This window comes from Schistocerca americana, chromosome 1 (genome assembly GCF_021461395.2).
Source record: "Schistocerca americana isolate TAMUIC-IGC-003095 chromosome 1, iqSchAmer2.1, whole genome shotgun sequence".
In the NCBI taxonomy this organism is placed as follows: domain Eukaryota; kingdom Metazoa; phylum Arthropoda; class Insecta; order Orthoptera; family Acrididae; genus Schistocerca; species Schistocerca americana.
The window spans coordinates 786,314,991-786,331,137 of NC_060119.1; the positions used below are offsets into that span (position 1 = coordinate 786,314,991).

The 16,147-nt window shown below is 39.2% G+C and overlaps 1 protein-coding gene across 1 annotated transcript in view; it reads left to right on the forward strand.

Moving 5' to 3' along the window:
- LOC124612367 (protein wings apart-like) overlaps positions 1-16,147 on the forward strand; it is a gene marked incomplete in the record, with an annotated part of 96,077 nt that overhangs the window by 22,588 nt on the left and 57,342 nt on the right. The window contains 1 exon segment of the mRNA XM_047140535.1: positions 9,198-10,924. Coding sequence (XP_046996491.1) covers positions 9,198-10,924 — 1,727 coding nt within the window.

The following is a 16,147-nucleotide window of genomic DNA, read 5'->3' on the forward strand; positions in this document are numbered from 1 at the left end:
GTGAATATGCAGGCCATTTTGTGTTTCCTGAATGAACAATCCAATGATCTCCAAATCTGCTTTCAAGAATGTCTGCAGTTATCTCTGTCAAATTGGCAGGGCATCCTTCTTGTTGGTACCACAAGGATTACTTTATATGCAATAGGATTTCTTCCAACAACTCTGGTGGCACATCTCGTAGGAACTATTGATAGTTGTGCTTAGAGCTACAGCAGTAAAACAGGGACCAGTGATATGATTCTTGAGAGACTTGCATCACTTGTTGACAGACCACTTGTCATTCAGTTACTTCTCGCAGCCATTGTAGATTTCCAACTGACAAGTAGTGCATATTTGAAGACTGATTTGTCCATGGTTTGTAAACAGTGTTTCATTATCAAAAATATGTCCAAATTAAAAAGCACATCACTTAACAGTTTTCATATACACCATCTGGAGAACTGTAATGGATTTTTGAAAATGAGGGCATCTGCTAATTGCACACACATTCAACCTGCTGTGGTTTGCGTTTTACCACTGCTTAAATGTTATTTGCAGTCTCTTAGCAGTTGCTACTCTGTTTCGTTGACATATTTTGTTCTTCACACTTTCAGTTTCTGAATTTTTTTTTATAATGTTTGCAAAGACAGATCATGATGGCTCGGCACAATCAGGATACCTTTCAGCTTACGACTGCACCACTGCTATAAAATTTTGGCATCATGGTACCATGAACAAATATCATATCCATTTGTTTTGACTATTGTACAGATAGCTTCACTAGCAAGTTGCCGGATTGCTGTAACTGCAGGTAACAGACTAATTGACTTGAAACACACAGATGACATGCAAACCGTGCCTGAGTTTCTGAGTTATATATTTACTAATGTTTGGTACAGTAGGGCAGATAATTGTGGGACCTCTTCTCTTTATAGCATGGCAGTGGTTTACAACAATGTTATCTTGTCACTGTTTGAATAAATTCCACACATGTTATGTTGCTGAAGTCATCTTTCAATGCTCTTTTAACTGCCACAAAGTACACTGGTGTCCAAAATCAAAGCAACAAACTACTGTTTCCCCGTTCTGTGACTAATTCACAATATAATACACAAACTGTCAACAGATGTCAATATGATGATGATCTGCACAGAAGATGGCATTCTAGTCAATGGACAATCATGCAAGTGATGATGTCAGGACACCTATAGAACAGGGTAGTGTTTGCCAGATGTCCCAAATCCACAGTTGCTGTGTATTCAGTCACAGACGGTGTAGCATGGCACAGAAAAGACGCCCGACTCTCTGCGGTGAAGGGCGCCCGACTCTCTGCGGTGAAGGGCCATAGGAAGAATGGAAACAGGACAGTCGCAAACTGATGTGGTCCAATGGCTTAATGAAAATTGTTCTGTTTTTTTGGATGTAGTGACATTTTATAGAGACCGAAGCTTTATCCTAAAGGCCAGTACAGGGCTGACCACATGTAACATCACAAAGTGAGGACTGTTCTTTGCCCATAAGTGCATGATGGTTCCGCCCTAGTGCTGCAAGGCAACTGGCATCTGAGCGTAGAATCCACTGGATGTGTTGTATTGAGGCAGATGGGGTACAGAAGGCTCCGACAGAGTGGCCTTTATTGTCAGATACCTGCTGTATGTCTATCATCAGAGATGTGTCTTCACAGAAGGGAACGTCTAGAGTGGAGTCATTAATATACCACGTGGACGGTCGAACAGTGAGCCAATGTTCTTTTCACAGATGAGTCCCAGTTTAATCTGGAGAGTGGTTCTCGATGGATTCACATCTGAAGGAACACGATTTCGGGTCCAAACATTGTAGAAAGAGACTGGTATTGAGGAGGTGTGGGCAGGGATTATGTTGACAACTCGCAGCACCTCTTCATAAAATTGTACGGATGAATCGGCAAGGTTTAACTGCTTTCACGTATTGTGATGAGATCTTCGGACCTCGTTCAGTTGTCATGAGGTACTGATGGATGATAATGCTCGACCTCGTAGAGCATGGGTGGTTGATGTTTCCATGTAAATGGAAGGTGCTGCACCCATGGCTTGACCCTCTTGCCGTCCCAATTTGAATATCATACAGCATGTGTGGGATGCACTAGAGAGATGGGTTCCATCACATCAGCATCCACTGCGAGCAGTTCTGCAGGAAGAATGGTCGTTATTACCTCAATATGGGACTGATGACTTCATTCACAGTATGCCCCATCATGTCAATCCTGTATTGCTGCCAGAGGTGATCACTACCCATACTGAGCACTTCAACCAGTTGTCAGAATTTGTGTACACACCCGTTAAGTTGGGAAAAAAATGAACAACATTTTTGTCTACTGTTACGCATGTTGCAGTTGCTTACATTTTGTATTATTTAAATTGTTTCTACTTTACTATCACATGTTTATACTTTTTTATGGCAAAATGAACACAACCTTGCAAAATTACCGTTGCTTTAATTTTGGACACCAGCGTGTATAGTTAAACTTTTGAAAAGAAACAAATTTGTATACATAATTCGTCAGCTATAAGCATTAAAAATTACTTTGCGTACATCCTAAAATTAACCGTATTTTCCACTATTACTAAATGAAAACTGTGCTTTGATGTACGTACAGGCTGATCTTTATTTGATACCTAAACTTGTATAGTCACTTATTGCCAAAGTGACACTTACTGCAGTGAAACTTGAGTGATTCGTGATATAGAGGATTGGATCTGAAACCCTGGGTACTGCAAAGATACTTGCAAGGCATGATATCAGAAACTGTCAATGCTGCTGTGACAAGGGATTACGCTGTACACCGGAAAATAAAACCATTATGTACTGTGCCAAATGTTGTGTGTGCAGTTGTGTAAATGACATCTCTCTCCTCCTCATTCCTTCCAGATTCAAGTCTTCAAGCACTTGTTACATATATTGTGTCATGCATATGCTCTCTCTTTTTGTAACAAAAAGAGTCTTGAAGATCTCCATTTTTCTGTGACATGCAGCATAACACTCTTCCATTCTACTCTGTGTCGATCTAATGTATGTGCTGCTAATCTGTTGGTGCACGGTAGATCTAAGTCACATTACAGTTTTTTTTTCCTCCATCGTCTTTCAAATAAATACACCCAATGAATCACATCTGAAAATGTTATTAAAGTTTGTAAATTATATTAGTCCTGTAGATTTCATCTAAAACACACATTAATGCTAGGCTTTGTTCCCCCTCTAAGAAAGTTGGGGTATTTAATGTATGCTACAGAGGTTGATGATAGCAGAACTTATTCGCCTGCACAGTATTTTATTCTTAAGAAAATTACTTGTTGTTGCTTTTCTGTGCCAATAATCCTATTAGTAGGGCTTTTCGTTTAGAAATATAAACAACTAATTCAATCTGTGTCATGTATTTGAAGTACCAATGATACAATCTTTTGTGTTCCATTCGGTAAGTGCTGAATTAAATTTAGCCCTGGCTTTGTAAAAGGTTATTGGAAAAAATCATATTCCAATATGTTAAAGACTTATTGCTATGTCTAATGACTGCAGTCAGTATATGGTACTCTGACACACTTGAATTACAATTCCAGAAATACATGTCTGTGAATAAAATAGGAAATTTGTATTGTTTCCGTATCAGAATTAGACTATATCGTGATAAGATCAATCATACCTCACCCACCACCTCATTAAAAGAGCACACTGACTGTTTTGAAGTACTGTAAATCATGTAGAACTGTTTCTAGCCAGTCATGTGCCCTTCCACTTATGAAAGGAATCATCTTAGTGAAGTAATGTGTATGTGCTGGTCAGTTATGTGGAATCAGCGCAGTAAAGTGGGTTGGAGGGCAGATGGTGACAGAATGGTAAATAGGAGCTATCTTGTTTGGATATTCCCAAGACCAACTGTGAACTAAGTTGCCCATGTTGGACATCAATGTTGACTGTCCAACATGTCTACAAGGAATGGTGCACCATTCACTAATGAAGGATATGGGATGCAGTGGACTCTTGGGGCTGCATATCACGTTAATGTCCATTGCTCTACACTGAAACAGCTCTTCTTCATTGAACCAAACAAAACAGAAACTGGGCATTAGCTGACTGGAGGCGATTAGCGTCATTTTGAGAAGTTGTGGTATAGACTCTTTTCAAATAATGGAAGGTGCTCACTGGTGCTTTGAGACATTTAACCTGTAGTGTGTGTGCAGGAAGTAATGCAGCCAGAGGTGGTTTTGTGATGTTCTGGAGGTAGTTTTCCCAGCATGACTTCAGCCCACGAATTTCAGGTTATTGTGTACATCAACCAGGGTGTTTACTTCAACATTTTTTGTGACCAAGTGTTACCTTTTCGTGTGCACCTTCATTAGGCATATGTTGTGGTGCTCCCACCTTCCAAGGTGACAACAGCCATGTTCATAGAGATGCCCACATAAATTTCTGGTTTGACAAACTGTCAAATGAACTATTGCACCTTGACTGGCTGGCTAAATCACCGGACTTTAACCCCATGAAAAATTACTGGAACTATTTGGAACTGTGTGTGAATTGTTGCACTGCAGGTTAAATGCCTCATAGCACCACTGGTGCAGTGAACACCTTCCAACATTTGGTAGCTTTACAGCTTCTAATGCCTTCATCTGAATATGGCACATGTGAATAAACTAGTGGACTGCCTTTCTCATTGAATTGGGGCTAGAGCTGGTGTTACACAGCATTAGCATGATTTCTCTGGAAAGTAACTAATTTTTTTGTTCAGTGTGCATATCATTTATTGTTCTGTTACTTCTTTAAAATCAGATGTTTTGAGATATGCCCATAATTCAGTGATGCTGGAAAATAAATTTAATGTAATTTTATGTTTTTTTTTCCTTTATTACAGTGTACCAACTTTGGTTGTATTTCTTTACTATAGAGACATAAATTACATTTCGGAGGATTGTAAAAAACTGGATTCTGCAATAATATTATATCATGCTTGTCATTCAGTTTCTCTTCCTATATTAAAATGCTAAGCGTAGTGCCAGTTGCTTTGTTCATGTTTGTGTAGTAATTACAACAAAAATAGTTTTATAAACTTAAGTTAGGCCTACTGAAAAATGAATGTATTTAAGGGCCATTTCTTTTTCTTTGTGATTCTGACAAAGCTGACTTGTTGTGGTGACTGTTAAAAGGCCTTCTTTGATTTAGTTCAGAATTGGAAAACCTTCTGAACTTTTCATGCTAATTGGGGTGATAGAAGTGTGGTCTTTTCCGAATTTACTTTTCTGACCTGAAAGCTATTCTGGTAACAGGAGTTGGAAGTTTTTATTAATCTTGCCTTTTGGGTTCTTGTGGTGATATTTCCATAGAAACTTTTGTTTCCTGACACACGCATTTCTTTATTTCTAACAGATACGTCAAATACAAATTTTTGTAGAATTTTGATTATGAAATACTTTCATAAAGCTCTTCATCCATATTTCACCTCCTTATGGATTGAATTTCCATAAACACTGAAACATGTATTTTTTTAATTTGTAACTGAGAAGTAAAATACCAATTTTTATAGGCGTAGCTTTAAAAATGCTTTGGTAGTTCTTTAATTATGATTTATTTTCAAAAAACTTTCACCCAGTTTCCAAATTTCCAAAAATGCTGAAAATCGTATTCTTTTATTTCTGACCAAGAAACCAAATACTAATTTTTCTAGTTCTAGCTCCAAAATTGCCTTAATAGTGACATTTTCAAAAAAACTTTTCTTCCAGTATTTCACCCCATTAGGTGTGGAATTTTGAAAAATCCCTCCTTAAAGGATTCCATACTGTTTAGGATCAACACCATTGCCAAATATAAAGTTTCTATCCTTACTAGTCTGGGCTGGGCAATGCCGAGTCTCAGAATCAGTCAGGACATTTCCTTTTATATATGGGGATTTACTCCAAGAACTGCAATCACTTCTACACTTCAAAAGATTTAAGGGGGGGGGGGGGGGCGGTAGAACACAATTTCTTAACATGGAAAAATATTATTTTTTCCGATGTCCTTATTTCTCTGGAAATCTACGAACTTTTTCTCTTGATTGATATACATTCTCCATTTTACTTTGTACTGTTTGGACAAGAGCTTCATTTACTTTCTGGAAGATGACTGGCAAAAGCAGTGGTTGACAAAGATGTGATCCAGTGTGTCTGTTCCACTCACTTGGCGCACATCCACTATCCTCGCATTATCAGACACCTGAATATGAACCACCTGATGCAACATATAATCTACTATTTGTGTCCTGTTGACTTTGAACCACAGCATACACATACTTTAGTTGAACAAACATTAGGGGGAGGCCATGAAAATTACTTTGCAAAAGGAACCTACCAAGGTCTGCTTGAAATAGTTTCAGATGGAAATGAACCAATGGACAACTGAAGAACTTTAAAAGCTAAAACAATCAAGATTTTAAAATAATAGCTCACAAGTAGAAGTTGAATACAACAACTTCTCAAATCTTAACATAAGATTACATGTCAGTTGATAGGGAAGATGAACCTTCCAGTACGGGTTAAGAGCTGACAAAAACAAGACCTCTGAATCAGAGGTATTGTGAAGACTCCAAACAACTATACTAGGTAGCAGTGAAAATTGCAGCTGGAGGGTTAACTGTAGATAGCACCACCTCTACCTTTTCTACATGCTTCCCCCCCCTCATGACCTCACCACACACTTGAATTGCGACTAGTCGGTAGCCTTTGTCCCATGCTTGTTGAGCTGAATCCAGCAAACTGTGCTATCAGACAATGCTTTAGGGCACGTGTATGCTTGGTACATTACATGGCACACTCATGCAACGGATATGATACCCCAAATCGTCAGACAGCAGCTTGAAATAATGATTTTATAATCAGACAGTGACTAATTTTAAACAATTTTTATGACTCAAAGAACAATATGTCAAGAAAATGCATAGAAATAACATAGTGAAATGGCAGCCTCTCGATATTAATGTATTCTTGTGCGTTTTGGATGGTATTTTACAGTCAAAATACATTATTGTTGCTCATCTGTTAAATTACAAAGTTATTTCAATTTTGGGTATGGGCGAACATACAAGCTTGCCTGCAAATAACATTGACAAATATACCAGCATGTACAGTGTGTGCCAGGCATTTTTGGAAGGGGGGTTGGGGAGGGTGATAGGAAAAGACAGCAGGAAAGGGAGCACAGAGACGGAATGGTGGCATTCACAGCTTTGGGGAGGAGAAGGAATGAGAAACATAACATTTATTGCTATTTAATTGTCCTCTTCAGAAGACTCACTATCCGAGGATTCATTTGAAGCAGGATAATGCTGTCCATGAATGTTTCTTAGATGCCTTCCTCAGCAAGTCATTCTCTTGCAGATTTACAGCATGGCTTATACATTTATCCAGTCATCCACTCTGACGTCATTAATCACTTCCTCAAGTAAGTTCTGCACTTCTTTCATTCTGAACCCTGTTAAAGTAATCTTGATGTTTAAAACATCTGCTACCTTTTGCCTTGCAGGATACTTGCCACTCATAAAGCTCTAATACAGTACAGTGAACAATTGTCCAAATCAGTGACAGTTCTTCAGATTAAAACTTCATTTCTTGATGACATGTTACCATTGCCCAGACGTCTGCAAATATTATGTGTATGGTTCATTGTAAAATACCAAACAGCACTTGCTGTTGCAGTGCCGATAAGATTTTGTCTCTTCTGGCATTGTCTTTAAGGTCGTGAAGGAATTCCTATACCTCTTTGTGTGGCTCTGCGTGACTTGAAACTCTGTCATATTGTGATTTAAACCCCATTAATTGTGGACATTTGTTTGATAGCCATTGCCCGTTGCTTCTTGCTATGCTATGGTGGAAATGGTGTTGTGTCAACAGTGTGAGCTTGGGGTCATGGACCAAGTTGAAGTTGGCAAAGCTTCTCATTGGCACTTAGAACTGGAGGAAAGATGAGTGGTGGGAGAACTGGTGTATCCCTCTCAGCTGCCACTTCTGCTGCTTAATTGCTTGATACAGAATATACATTTAGTAACTCCACTGCTGGAGATAAGTACTGCATCAAGCTCCCACCTAGCAGCAGTGTGTTCGCTGACCAGGGCAGTTGCTTCCACCACTCACCATTTACCTTTGTGTTAGTGATCATGAAAACCGTGCAATTTGGTGTGACATTTGTGCAGTCTTTCTTTTTCTCTGTCTTGTTTTTGTCAGCTCTTAACCTGTACTGGAAGGTTCATCTTCCCTATCAACTGACATGTAATCTTATGTTAAGATTTGAGAAGTTGTATTCAACTTCTACTTGTGAGCTATTATTTTAAAATCTTGATTGTTTTAGCTTTTTAAGTTCTTCAGTTGTCCATTGGTTCATTTCCATCTGAAACTATTTCAAGCAGACCTTGGTAGGTTCCTTTTGCAAAGTAATTTTCATGGCCTCCCCCTAATGTTTGTTCAACTAAAGTATGTGTATGCTGTGGTTCAAAGTCAACAGGACACAATTAAAAAAGGGAGGGTAGGCATGAGCTTGTATATATTTTGTTTGAGTTTGTGCACTGGCACTTTTTAGTTAAGTAGTTATTTGCTTGTAGTTTCATTTCATAATTTTTTTGAATGCCTGTTTTCTTTTGAAGACAACACAGCAGAGTCAAATTATAGTAAAGGATTAAAAGTGTTTTATTTATACTAAGTAAATGGTATTTCATATACTTACATGAACTGTCAATCTTCAAACAGTTATATCACAGTATGTTTAGAGTTGTTTACATTTCACACATTCTTTACATATTGGTTATACTTCTAGTTTTTCCTTTACAGTTTCTTACTTTCGCCTTTGTTTCCATGTATTTTGTAACGTGTAGTGTATATTCTTTAGTGTTGGCTTGTTTATTAACGAATATTGTGTAGTCTGCTCTGGCCAAATGGCAGAGCTTGTGATATGGCCATCATTGTGCCACATGGAGGAGAAAGGATAGTTCACACAATGCAAGTGGCATATGGAATGCTTGAGCGCAACACTTCACATTCCATATCACTCTCCTCACCAGACAAGGAACGCAGTAATAATGACAATAACTATGCTAGTCTTTAACAAGAAACAATTTTAATGTCAGATCAAAAGTAGTATTGATTCATAAATGGTTTTGGTGTGTCTATCAAATTTTAAGTTATTACATTTCTGTATTTTTAAGTATCATTATTAACAATTTTCAGGAAGGAAGGAAGAAGAATATGGTGCCAAAAGAATGCGTCTGGAATTCAGTGGCCGCAACTCTCAACTGTCATCTAGAGACCCTTTCTCCTTTGAGTCGAGTGCTGTTGGTCCACCACCAGTTGTGAAACCCAGAAAGTTCTTCAAAAGTCGTAATATTGATTCACCTCCAGATGATGGACACATCAGTTCACCAGCATACAACAACAAAGAAAGGAGTTCAGATTCAACTTATAAATCCAAAGTGAAAAAGTATGGCAAAAATAACTATCATTCTCATTCAGCAGGGTCTAAAAAAGTTTTTGGAGCTTCTGTTAAGGGCAGTTCCAACACCTCAAATGTTGAACCCCAGGCGGAGCAGACAGAAGCTATGAACTTAACAAGTCCAGCCAAAACAGCAGTTCCACCAAGAGAAGAGAATAAGCCTCCAATTGTTCTGAGGATATTCAAAGGCACTTCACACTTAGTTAGTGTTCCATCCAGTCCATGTGAGAACAGCAGTGGAATATCATTACGTAGCTCTACAAGAAAAAGAAGTCACAGCAGCGATTCACGCAGTGTAGTGATGTACAGCAGCAGTATTATAACAGCACCAAAGAGATCGACTAGAGAACTGAGAAGCAAGCGAGTTTCGGATTCAAGTTTCGATTATGTAGCAGAAGTATCACAACAGGCCTCAGCGGTAGATAATTTGAATAGCAGTGGTAGTAGCACCAACAGCAGCAGTAGCAGTGGTGGCAGCAGTAGGAGTAATTGTGCTAGTAATGATTGTTTAGATTTAGCTGTAGAGGACACAACGAAGAATGACAATGAATGTTTGCCCGAGAATCCTGTAGAAAGAATGAGTAGTCCTATTGCAAATGTTGACAATTCTCCTATACCAGTGAAAAATGAGCAAGAAGTGGTGGAAGCTGATGATAATCAGCCTCTTGCTTTGGAATGTCCTTCAGTTAACACACTACCTCTGCAAGAAAATGTTGAACATTTTGGTGAACAGTGCAATGGTCACCAAGAACAGTATACAGAGGAACCTGTACAGATGTGTAATTCCATACCTGAAGCATTAACTGAGGTAGATAATCAAAAAGAAATTGAGCAAATGGTAGCAGATTCTCCACAACCACCTGATACAAAAACTTTGCTCGATCAGGACTGGTTCTCAGACAGCGACGACTGTAGTGATAGCATTTCTGATCACATAAACACGATAGCTTCCACCCAAGGTGAAGGTGAAACAGAATCAGAAATAACTGATGGAAGTTTGTCCAGGGTATTGACTCAGGAAAAATGTGAACTAGACACACAGCAAGAGTCAGGCCCAGAGTCAGGAAGGACATCACCTGCAGATAAACAGTCACCTCCACCTTCGCCTAAGGCTGAAACTCGTCCAATGTCTACTCGAATATCACCCATAAAAAAAGGTAGCATTTTCAAGAGTCGGTCATTATTGTCCGGTAGTAAGAAGAGACTAGCTTTGTACAAACACAAGTGGGCCGATGATAAAGAAGGTGGTGGTGGGGCCACACCTGAAGGCGCATCTCAAAGCCAGGAAGTTGGGGGAGCAGTTAATAGCGTTGGAGCTTCAGTTTCACAACCTTGTCTAACAGAAGAAGACTTTGAACCTTCTAGGCTTACTAGGGTCACATCATGGCCATTAAATTCAATGGCAAGTGAAGAAGATCAAGAAGAGGCCATAACCAGTGTAAAATGTTCCAAAAATGCAAAAGGGGTGAGTATTTTTAAAATCCATTTTTTGTTTGCTGCAGAATTTAAAAATGTATTTGGAATAATTATGTCACTAAAAGTCACTTTGAAAGTGCTACTCCTGACACTTGACGCATGCTGATGGGAGTGACTGTAAAGCATTCTGCCTCTATAAAATTTAATTCTTGTGGCATGAGACATCTCCAAACCAACCAACTCATTTACATCAAAAATGGCAATTTTGGACACAGACAGACTATTTTGGGAAAAAATGACTATGTAAAGACAAGTGTAAGGGTACAATGTAATATCTGGAACTACTTAATGTTTTGAAAATTATCTAGGATAGAGTTTGATATTTGATATGGACCGTAAGACTTAACTGTTATCTGATTCATGGAAAATGTTGAAAGTTAGTAAATTATTAAAATATAAGAACTGCAATATGCTTCCATTGTCTGAAATTCACTACTTATGAGTATGGTATCTGTATTGAAATCAATCTTCTGTGACTCTGAATTATCCAAAATCTTAGTGACTTAGTTAACTTGTGAGAGGAGTCATCTGATTCAGGAAAAAATACAGCAACAAAAGTACAGTGTTAAAGTTCCGAATCTTGTAAGAATTGACGCAAAATAGGCAGTCATAATTTTGAGTGTCCGAACTTCTAATGTCAGTTACTTTGTAAGGTAATTGGTATCAGGTAATTTAAAATATATAGTTATTTTGTAAATAAAACTGCCTTTTCCTGCTAGCAGCAGGAAAAGGCAGTTTTATTTACAAAATAAGTATTTATATGCTTGCTGTGGAGGATGGCCACACAAACAAACTTGTTAATTTAAAATATGTTCTTGGAAAGTTGGCAGTGTCTGCTTTCGAATGAATGGCACCAGTGCTTTGGAATCTATGAATTAGTTCAAAATGTTTTTTTCCATTACATACTGTAGTTCAAGTTGCAATTAGCCATTACTTTTTAATTAATTGAGATTTTAGTGGAACTAATTATGTCATTGACTGGAGGAAGGGCACTATAATCAGTTACATAATAAGTTTACAATGATTTCAGCCAAAGTAATATTCTGGTATATCATGTGCATTTTGCATGTGTCTTGTGTTAAATATGGAATGAAAAAAAAAGTTATTCTTGGGAGCAGGAAACATAACAGATGAAGGAGTTTCCAACCTGATATGTTTCAAGTCATCCTATGGGTCTGCTGATCATGAGGGGTAGAACCTTCCCCCTCCCCCCCCCCCCCCCCCCCATCAGTCTTCTGACTGGTTTGATGCAGCCCACCACAAATCCTTCTGTGCTAATCTCTTCGTCTAAGAGTAGCACTTGCAACATGTGTCCTGAGTTATGTGCTTGATGTATTCCAATCTCGTCTTCCTCTACAGTTTTTGTCCTCTACAGCGCCCTCTAGTACCATGGTAGTCATTCCCTCATGTCTTAACAGATACCATATCATCCTGTCCCTTCTCCTTGTCAGTGTTTTCCACATACTCCTTTCCTCTCCGATTTTGCATAGAACCTCCTCATTCCTTACCTTATCAGTCCACCTAATTTTCAACATTCATCTGTAGCACCACATCTCAAATGCTTTGATTCTCTTCTGTTCCATTTTTCCCACAGTCCATGTTTCACTACCATACAATGCTGTACTCAAACGCACATCCTCACCATCATTGCTTCCTCGATAGACCACATACTTGTGGATGCCAGACACAGAAGTGCTAGCCAGAATTTAAAATCTCAAAGAGGTGCAGAAATAGGATCAGACCATTATCTTGTGGTAACAACCGTACAGGAGAGGATAGAAAGCCGTTAACAGCAGGAGAAATAAATGCGGACCTACTGAAGGAAGGCCACATTAAAGAAAGATATGTACTTGAAATTGGAAACATGTTTGCTTCCATAGAAGAAGAAGAAGAAGATGATGATATTGAAAAGTTTTGGTCGAAAATCAAGACAGGTTTAAAAGATGCTGCAAGTGGGGTGCTGAATCCAATGGAGAAAAGGAGGAAGAGCAGAGGATGGTTTAGTGATAGGTGTAGAGATGCAGTCACCAAGAGAAAAGCAGCAAAACTGTTATGGCTGACAAGTGAACAGAATGAAAGAACAAGGTTGGGATACATGGAAGCAGCTAGAGAAACAAGACAAGTCCTTCGAATAGAAAAGTGAGAGTTCATAAACAGTAAAATAAAACTGGGGAAGAAGACTGGATGGTAGGAAATACAAGAGACTTTTACAGAACAGTGAGGTTCTTCAAGAAAGAATACAATCCAAGGATTGATGTGATCAAAGTCAAGGAGGACAAATAATCAAAAATGAAATGAAAGCTGTGGAGGAATGAAAAAATGACTTCGAAAACCTCCTGAATGTGGATGTAAACACCATGAGTGCTACAACAGAAAATGAAGAAGAAGAATCATACTTAGAAAACAGAGATACTGTACCATTTAGGGGAGTATGAACTACCAAGCATGTAAGAGCTAAGAGTGACCATAAAACTGCTGAAGAGGGGGAAGGCACCAGGAATAGATGGCATACCTGCAGAGATGCTGAAGGAGGGAAGAGCTACTCTACCAGCGAGGCTACACCATTTAATCCGCTCAATTTGGAAGAAGGAAAGGATCCCAGAAGAATGCGAGGAGTCTGTCATATGCCCTATACTAAAGAAAGGAGACCCAGTGAGATTTAGCAATTATAGAGGAATCACACTACTATGCACAACTTATAAGATCTTGAGCATGTTGTTACTGAAGCGACTAACACCACATGTCGAGAAAATACTGGGATTCCAACAAGCAGGTTTCAGAAAGGGAAAGTCAACTGTAGACCATTTACATATAATACTGCAAGTGCTAGCGAAGTACAGGGAATTGCACAAAAATGTTCACTGCCATATTGTGGACTTCCAAAAAGCATATGATAGTGTGAATAGACAAGCAATATGGCAAGAACTCGAAAGGGCTCAAGTTCCCAGAAAACTTATAAAACTGACACAGATACGCACCCAGGAGACAACATGCATGGTGAAAGTAAATGGAAACATATCAGAGAAGTTCAAGGTGAGGACTGGAGTGCGACAAGGAGACTGTCTCTCCCCTCCCTTGTTTAACCTGGTACTGGAGAGAGCCCTGAGAAAGGTAGCAAGCCTAGAGACAGGAATACAGCTGGGTAGAAGGATCAGCACCCTGGCCTATGTGGATGATATAGTTTCAATAGCAGAGAAAGAGGAAGGCATGGTTCAGACAAGAAGAACATTAATGGAAAAGAAAAGGCAATGAAAGCAGGCCTGAAGTTGAATGTTGATAAGACAAAATACCTCATAGTTAGCAGAGAAAATGATGACAGATGTCTGAAAGTGGAGGACAAAGGCTTTGAAAGGGTAAAAGACTGTAAGTATCTTGGGGTTATACGTAATGAAAGGAACAATACCAGAAAATTACGGCATGAATACAAGCAGGAAACAGGTCAAGATTTGCTCTGGGAAAGCTGCTGAAGCCCCGAGAGATCCTCAAAGACCAAGATCTACAAGACAATAATACAACCTGTAGTCTTATATGGAGCAGAGACCTGGACAGTCACCCAAAAGACGAAAGAAAACTGCTGACATATGAGAATGCCATCCTCAGACAGATTTTTGGGCCATTGAAGGATGGAGATGAATGGAGGAACAGAAAGAACTGCGAATTGCAGAAGCTACAGAAGTTGATGGACATCGTAGCAGTGATCAAAGAAGGAAGAGTGAAGTGGCATGGACATGTAATGCATTGAGAAGGCCAGATCATCAGGCAGGTAGTGAAGGAAGATATTAGAGGCAAAAGACCACGTGGAAGACCAGAACTCCGATGGCTTTATCAGGTCAGAGAGGATATGAGGACGCTGAAGGACGCTGATTGATGAGGCCAAAGACCGACTGCGGTTTGTGGGGCCAACACAGTAAGTAATAAGCTTCCTCGATTTATAGATTGGCCAGTAGAGATGAAAGGCTACATCCTTGTCTTACATGCTTTTTAATACGAGCAATTCGTTCTTGGTCATCCACTCTTATTATTACCTCTTGGCTGTTGTACAGATTGTGTATGACCCGTCTCTCCTTTAGCTTACCGCGACTTTTTTCAGAATTTTGAACATCTTGCACCATTTTACATTGTCGAACGCTTTTTCCAGGTCGACAAATCCTATGAACGTGTCTTGATTTTTCTTTAGTCTTGCTTCCATTATTAACTGCATCAGAATTGCCTCTTTTGCACCTTTACTTTTCCTAAAGCCATACAGTTTGTCATCTAGTGCACTCTCAATTTGGTTTTCCATTCTTCTTTATATTATTCTCGTAAGCAACTTGGATGCCGTTAAGCTGATAGAGCAATAATTCTCCCACTTGTCAGCTCTTGCCATCTTCGGAATTGTGTGGATGATGCTTTTCCAAATGTCAGATGGTATGTCACCAGACTCATACATTATACACACCAACATGAATAGTCATTTTGGTGCCACTTCCCCCAATGATTTTAGAAATTCTGATGGAGTGTTACCTGTCCCTTCTGCCTTATTTGATCTTAAGTCCTCCAAAGATCCTCTAAATTCTGATTCTAATACTGGATCCCCTATCTCTTCTAAATCGACTGCTGTTTCTTCTTCTATCACATCAGACAAATCTTCCCCTTCATAGAGGCTTTCAAAGGATTCTTTCCACCTATCTGCTCTCCTCTGCATTTAACAGCGGAATTCCCATTGCACTCTTAATGCCACCACCCTTGCTTTTAATGTCGCCGAAGGTTGTTTTGACTTTCCCGTATGCTGAGTCTGTCCTCCAACAATCATTTCTTTTTCGATGTCTTCACATTTTTCCTGCAGCCATTTTGTCTTAGCTTCCGTGTGTGTTCTATTTATTTCATTCCTCAGCGACTTGTATTTCTGTGTTTCCCGGAACATTTTTGTACTTCCTCCTTTCATCAATCAACTGAAGTATTTCTTCTGTTACCCATGGTTTCTTCGCAATTACCTCTTTGTACATATGTTTTCCTTCCCAACTTCTTAAGATCAGCACCCCTGGTCTAGGGGCAGTGTCTTTGATTCATAATCAAAACATCTTCAGTCCCAGGTTCGAATCCCATTGCTGCTTCAATTTTGATTAATAATCAGCATTGGCGGCCGAAGTCTTCTGACATAAGAAGTCACCCTCATTCTGCCAATGGCCTTCTCAAAGATGGCGGAGGAGCGGACAGAGGTTCAGGGCATTCA